We start from the raw sequence: 7,336 nt of genomic DNA, 5'->3' as shown, positions 1-7,336 counted from the left end.
GTCCATGGCTAGAAAACTTAACCATCTTTGATTAACGAGCTAGTCAAGTAGAGGCATACTAGGGACACTCCGTTTGTCTATGTATTCACACATGTACTAAGTTACCGGTTAATACAATTCCAGCATGAATAATAAACATTTATCATGATATAAGGAAATATAAATAACAACTTTATTATTGTCTCTAGGGCATATTTCCTTCAAGGCATCACAACAACTATACATCAGTGCCCGACCACGTGAGTCGATCACTTCGGTTTGTAAGCAACATATATCAAAACTAGTGTGTAACACTCTGAAATTTTAACCACTTATTTAAGTGAGAAGATAACAACACTATACAAAGTTACAATATTTCCAGGCACAATTTATGATTGATAATATAATTAAAAGAAAACAGAAATTAACTACGCAGGAGTATATGCTTGATATACACTCCACTTGGTTGGAGTTAAGAAAGCACCGCACATGTTGCTGGCATTGATCACCGCACCGCCTGATCAGTACATATGCCGGTGGAAATTAATACTTGACTAGTCATAGATCCTAACTTTGCTTTCAACGATGCATGGCATGGTAGATGCATAGATCGGTCGTACTCAAAATTTACTCCATATCGTGTCCATGTCCGTCCCTCTTTTGTGTTTGACAACGACGGCCTACCTACTCACCACTGGCCATTCTTCCAGATCTGCACACTACACTGTGGACTGTGGTAGCTCGCACACAGGTTCCATACGTTCACACGCGAAGAAATTCACGTCGGAATTATTTGCAGAAGCTTCTGCTCATACTAATGTAGTAGATGGGAGCACTTTTCGAAAGTAAAAATGTAGATGTGAACAAAGAAGCGTCACATGCGTGCAGTGCACCGATCGATCCATGATCCATCGTACGGTCCCCAGCGCCCAACCACCGGCATGCGCATGCATGCATCAATGCATGCCCCACTGGCTACGCACGGCGTACGCGCATGGACACGTGCATGCACGCACCACCGTCCGTCCGCCACCCTGCAATGCAATACCGCAACACCTATCTTCTTCTCCCTAGCCATCTCTCGCCCGCCGGCTATTTATACCCCGCTCCACGGAGTTCCATCTCCACCACCACCACACAAGCTAATCAAGCTCTCAGCTCCTTCCCAGCTCCACGGTTTCCAGCAAGCAAACCGAAGCACTAGATCCTCGATGGCTCGCGTGGCACTGGTCGCCGTGTTCGCCGTGCTCGCGGCACTGGCGGTGGCGGAGATGGCGTCCGGGGCGGTGACCTGCGGCGACGTGACGTCCGCCGTCGCGCCGTGCATGTCCTACGCGAGGGGGCAAGCGTCGGCACCCTCGGGGGCGTGCTGCAGCGGGGTGAGGACCCTGAACGCCAAGGCGTCCACCCCGGCCGACCGGAAGGCGGCGTGCAACTGCCTCAAGAACCTGGCGGGGTCGGGCATCAGCATGGGTAACGCCGCCAACATCCCCGGCAAATGCGGCGTCTCCGTCTCTTTCCCCATCAACACCAAAACCAACTGCAACAAGTACATCCTCAAATCCTAACTTGAAATATTATATTTTAAGTACTCATTAGCCATTTTATCTTAGTTCGTAAGTACTATAAATAGTACGACTAATCGTTGAGCTTTTGTGTCTGTGTGTTTGCAGCCTTCACTAAGTTATCTACCAGCATCATCATCACACCAGGCTAGCTAGCCCACTCGGTGTCTACTGTTGCTGCTCTCTGCGTGTGTTCGTTGTTGTTTTCTCCATGTGTTCGACCTCCATCTGTTGCCGTTAATACAGATCGAGCAGATTACTGATCGAATCATCAATAAAATAATGTGTTGAGCTTAAGTTTTATGACATTCGCTGTTATCTATAATGATTATAAACTACTCCATCTGTAAAGAAATATGAGAGTGTTTAGATCACTATTTGCTCTTATATTTCCTTGCGGAGGGAGTAGTTTCTTGCCCGCATGTTGCTGCTGGAAATTAGCAAGTTTTATTAATGTCTTTGATACCAACATGGCACATTTGTAAATTTTTCCTAAATGCAAGGGAAAAAAACTTGACGATGTCAATTTGCCGAATCCAGTGATGATTTTCTGACCAGCAAAGACAACATAACTAACTTACATATGATTCTTATACGAGACCAAATGAAGATGTGTGGTGCTCATCCCCTCCAAAGTAACAACAATCTGCAACATGGGAAATACTATCAAAAGCTTCTACAACGGTACAACAACCAGACAAGAGCAGCGGCACCACTCCCCATATACCTACACAAAATCGACCAACTTTCAAGATTTTCAAAAGCCCCCTTCAGTTTCCCATCCAAAGAGGTGGAAATTGTTGAGCATTTAATGTACTTGGGCCAAGGATGATCCACGAGATTAGAGGTCGTCGAACACAAAATCTTCATGAAAAAGCCTGAGAAGCACTCCAAGAAGGCACAAAAGAACATACCAACAAAAGCAGAAGATACAATAATACAAGCTCATCAAATCCTCATGAATGCACCTGCAAGAACATAAACCCAAAACCTATAAGACCAAACCCGCGGAGACACAATATCTATCATTAATTCTATGGTGATGTTTAGTAAGGCGCCGGCGCATCAAAGGAAGAACCAGAGCGCTTTTATTCTCAACATTATTGCACCCTCTGGGTGAATATCGCCGACAACGACCATAAAGTCTATACTACTGTAAACTTCTGAACATTCCAAGGAGGACCCAAGGTCCCCCCACCCCACCCTGCCTTCTGGCGCATGGCTAGAGGTGAGGGAACCCGTGAGATCTCAGTCGCGTCTCAAACTCTTGTTGTTGTCGCCATGTTTATTTTCCTAGGTAACGTTCAAGAGGAGAAAAGCCGAGTTGGCCTGATTAAGCCCGGTTTGGGTTTTGGATAAGTATTAATCTATTCCTTTTCTTATTATTCCTCAACTCTTTTAAATAGTTAAATACATTATTTTCAAGGCTTAAAACTCCAATAAAAATCCATAGGTTTCATATATGTTATTTCTAATTACTATGAAAGTTTCAAAAAAAAAATCCGATGAGTATTTGACTGTCATTTACATTCAAACTAAGTTATGCCCCAAGTTTTGATTTGAAACGTGAGTAGGTGAAATGACCTCAAAATTGACGAAATTTTACTAGAACTAATCGCTACCATATAAAGCCTCAAATATTTATTTTCATGAAATCTCATCAAAGAACTTATCACCTACGATATAATTTATAATTCTATCAATATTTAAATTTGAACAATTATCACTTTATTCAAATATCAGAATTAGTCTATATAATTGAAATTAATCAAAGGGGTTTATTATGGCATGGAGGGCCTACGATAAATACTAGGCCGATTGTTAGGTCACATTTATTTCACAACACCAATTTAAGAACTCATTTGAATAATTATGCAAGGTTTTTGGTTTACTAATAATGTTTTAACTATGCATTTATATGAGGATAGCATGAATTCAGATATAATACATGTTGACTCCAAAGTCCCCATCAATAAGGCGGAGGTGCTTGCCGCCATAAATAAAATCTTTAGAGGCTTCTTCTGGGCAGGGAGCTCGGCGGCGAATGGTGGGTAGTGCATGGTTGCCTGGAACATCGTCTGCACACCTAAGTGGACTAGTGGCCTAGGGTTACATGACTTGTGTTGGATGAATACAACATTAAGGGTTATATCGTTGTGGCTACGGAGGGTTGACAGGGAGAGACCGTGGGCGGAGTTTGACATCAGTATTTCGGCAAAATACTTGGCAGTTTATCGAGCGGCAGTTTTTGTTGATGTAGGGAATGGAAGAGGGACATGCTTCTGGGAAGAGAGTTCAGGAGATCGCCCCAATACTTTATGTGCGCATATGTCCCAGAGTAAGGAGCTCCAGGACAGTGGATGAGGCCCTAGCTGGACTTTGGCCGAGAGGTATTTGGTTGGATCTCAGTGCTGAGGAGATTGGGGATTACTTGCAGCTGTGGCACCTGGTGTCAGGCGTGGAACTTCGACACGATGTGGATGATGTAGTGCGCTAGGCTTGGGAGGCTTCTGGAAAATATTCGACCAAGTCAGCTTATGCGAGTCATTTTGACGTTCGTGAACATGACCTTGCAGCAAGGATGGTTTGGGAATGTCGGGCTCCGTTGCATTGCAAGTTGTTTGCGTAGCTTGCTTTCAAGAATAGGTGTTGGACCTCTGATCAGCTGGCGAGGCGGGGATTGCCACATCAGGATGTTTGCCCGCTATGCGCTCAACTGCCGGAAACCATTGATCATCTGTTTGTTGCCTGCGGTTTCGCAAGTGTCGTCTGGCATCCGGTGTCAGCGTGGGGTATCAAGGCTTGGGCACCACAAGGAATAGATTGTCTCCTGTCGTGAACAGCTTCATTGTAGACAACACCTCCGATGAGGAAGGACCTGCATACTCTCACTCTTCTCGTGTGCCGAGAAATCTAGAGGCGCCGCAATGCAATCATCTTTTGACAATGCTTCTCCTTCCATCACGGTGGTGCTCAGCATGATCTATGAGGAGGGGCGGACTTGGGCTGCAGTGAGGTTGTTTCATGGAGACATGTCCTTATTTTTTGTCAGAGGTTGTTTAGGCGGGTCTTTAGCGAGTAATCCATGTAATCTGGGCTAAGTGCCCCGTTGTAGTTCTGTGGACGGATGTCTTGCCCTTTCTTCTATGAATATATGATACATATTCTTAATTATGCGTATTCTAGAAAAAGAAACAAGGCTTACAACATGGTCACTAAACACGGGGTTGGTCCGGCTAAAGGAGGCAAACTGGGTTCTGGTGCGGGAAAATCGCTAGTAGAATAAACACGGCGTGGCACGCCACACATAACCGACAGATGGGACCAACCTGGTAGATTACTCTAAAAATATTTGGAGTACAAAATGGGCAATTTTTTTGTTAAATGGGGCAATCTGGATGAGGAGTTGTTGTGGGCTGATTGCTATAAAAAATGTGAAAGTAAGGAGCAAAAACTGAAATTCACTCGTATTATAATGTCATGAATATGCCTTTAGAGACTAATCTAAACATATGATTTACAAATACTCCATTGAGGTTTATAAAGTTTGACTCAAGACATATAGAAAAAGTTACTTGTTTATGATGTGCAGGGAACATAATACGTACTCATTAGGAGTACGTATTACAAATACTGCGTACAAATCTTCGTGATGTACTCCGTATGAAGTCACTACAGTAGGAGTATATGATTGATGTATACTCCACTGGATTGGAGTTAAGAGAGAACCGAGAGAGAGAGAGAGAGAGAGAGAGAGACGCATGTTTCTGGCATTGATCACTCTGCACCGCCTGATCAGTACAGATGCCGGTGGAAATTAATAAGTACTTCACTAGTCATAGATCCTAACTTTGCTTTTAACGATGCATGGCATGGTAGATGGATAGATCGATCGTACACATAATTTACTCCGTATCATGTTCATGTCCGTCCCTTTTTTGTGTTGACAACGACGGCCCACCAGCTATACTGGTCCTTCGTCCAGATCTGCACACTGCACTTTTTTTTTAGTGATGAATCTGCACACTACACAGTACTGGCTCGATACAGGTTTCACACGTTCACACGAGCAAAATCACATTGGAATTATTTGCACGCAGAACTTTTGTGAATCTGCACACTACACAGTATGGACTTAACTATGTATTGGAGGAGTAGTAGATGTGAATAAAAAAGCGTCACATGCGTGCAGTGGACGCGACCGGTTGATACATCGTACGGTCGGCAGCGCCCAACAACCCTCACCTCATGCGCATGCATGCACGCCTCATTAGCTACGTAGTACGACGTACGGTGCATGCACGCACCACCGTCCGCCACCCTGGAGTGCAGTGCTGCAAGAACACCTATCTTCTTCCTAGCCATCTCTCGCCCGCCGGCTATTTATACCCCGCTCCACGGAGTTCTATTCCATCTCCACCACCACCACCACACAAGCTAATCAAGCTCTCAACTCCATCCCAGCTCCACGGTTTCCAGCAAGCAAGCCGAAGCACTAGATCCTCGATCGATGGCTCGCGTGGCACTGCTCGCCGTGTTCGCCGTGCTCGCCGCACTGGCGGTGGCGGAGATGGCGTCCGGGGCGGTGACCTGCGGCGACGTGACGTCCGCCGTCGCGCCGTGCATGTCCTACGCGACGGGGCAAGCGTCGGCGCCCTCGGCGGGGTGCTGCAGCGGGGTGAGGACCCTGAACGCCAAGGCGTCCACCTCGGCCGACCGGCAGGCGGCGTGCCGCTGCCTCAAGAAGCTGGCCGGGTCGGGCATCAGCATGGGTAACGCCGCCAACATCCCCGGCAAGTGCGGTGTCTCCGTCTCTTTCCCCATCAACACCAAAGTCGACTGCAACACGTACATCCTCCACCCCTAACTTGAAAGATTATATTATATAACTCTAAGTACTCATTGGCTATTAAACCTTAATTCGTAAGTATAAACAGTAAGATTAATCGTTGAGCTTTTGTGTCTGTGCGTTTGCAGCCTTCACTAAGTTATCTGCCAGCATCATCATCACACCAGGCTAGCTAGCCGACTCGGTGTCTACTGTTGCTGCTCCCTGCATGTGTTCGCTGTTGTTTTCTGCATGTGTTCGACCTCCATCTGTTGCCCCTGTTACAGATCGAGCAAGTGAAATAAAATAATGTGTTGAGCTTAATCTTGTACTCCTATGACATAGGCTGTTATCAATAATGATTATAAAGTAGTTTCATGCCCGCATATTGCTGCTGGAACTTTTAGCAAGTGTTATTAACGTGTTTGATACCAACACGGCACATTCGTAAATCGTAATTTTGTAACTAAGGGCAAGGGAAAAAACTTTGATGTCAACTTGCTGAATCCAGTGATGATTTTCTGACCGGCAAAGACAACATAACTAACGACTTACATATGATTCTTATACGAGACTACTTCTCATACATATGCTTGTTGTGGGGTGAAAATTGTGCAGAGGAGAATGTATGTGGTCTATCGTCCTGCCCTCTGGGGAAAGTATCATGTGATACAATGATCTCACTGCATAAAATTAAAATTCGGAAGTTTAAAAAAATCTGAAAAATTGTGAATGCTCACATATCTACAATCTCTAAAAAAAAATACAAATTCTCTATCTAAATAGAAATGAAACGATAAATCTAGACGTGAATAGTGTCCAGTGGTGCAACCAAAGCAAACCCTGTGAGTTTTATTCTATTGTCTTGGTGCATTTTGTTCTATCGCCCATGTGCAGGTACGGTCTACCATAAGTCTTAATTTGTATGCTTTTACTATTCAATTTTGTCAACTGTAGTTTTAAT

General features: G+C 44.8%; 2 protein-coding genes across 3 annotated transcripts; both read left to right on the top strand.

The window, feature by feature from the left end:
* The first annotated feature begins 1,096 nt into the window (after positions 1-1,096).
* On the top strand, positions 1,097-6,758 carry LOC125539789 (non-specific lipid-transfer protein 3-like). 2 transcript variants are annotated; one of them, XM_048703305.1, is made up of 2 exons: positions 1,097-1,528; positions 6,522-6,758. In XM_048703305.1, the coding sequence occupies exons 1-2, from the start codon at positions 1,191-1,193 to the stop codon at positions 6,529-6,531; spliced, it is 348 nt and encodes a 115-aa protein (XP_048559262.1). In that variant the 5' UTR covers positions 1,097-1,190; the 3' UTR covers positions 6,532-6,758. The 2 variants fall into 2 exon arrangements, with proteins under 2 accessions (XP_048559262.1, XP_048559261.1); XM_048703304.1 differs by lacking the exon at positions 6,522-6,758 and adding an exon at positions 1,653-1,850.
* Positions 5,938-6,758, top strand: LOC125539790 (non-specific lipid-transfer protein 3-like). Its single transcript, XM_048703306.1, has 2 exons — positions 5,938-6,392; positions 6,522-6,758. The coding sequence occupies exons 1-2, from the start codon at positions 6,055-6,057 to the stop codon at positions 6,529-6,531; spliced, it is 348 nt and encodes a 115-aa protein (XP_048559263.1). The 5' UTR covers positions 5,938-6,054; the 3' UTR covers positions 6,532-6,758.
* Positions 6,759-7,336: the final 578 nt, after the last annotated feature.

The sequence above is a fragment of the Triticum urartu genome, chromosome 2, assembly GCF_003073215.2.
Source record: "Triticum urartu cultivar G1812 chromosome 2, Tu2.1, whole genome shotgun sequence".
NCBI classification, from domain to species: Eukaryota; Viridiplantae; Streptophyta; class Magnoliopsida; order Poales; family Poaceae; genus Triticum; species Triticum urartu.
This window is presented reverse-complemented; position numbering and strand designations above follow the sequence as displayed.

Bases quoted from the DNA above. Each gene is read 5' to 3' on its own strand.
- LOC125539789 (XM_048703305.1), top strand. From the start codon at position 1,191: ATGGCTCGCGTGGCACTGGTCGCCGTGTTCGCCGTGCTCGCGGCACTG.
- LOC125539790 (XM_048703306.1), top strand. From the start codon at position 6,055: ATGGCTCGCGTGGCACTGCTCGCCGTGTTCGCCGTGCTCGCCGCACTG.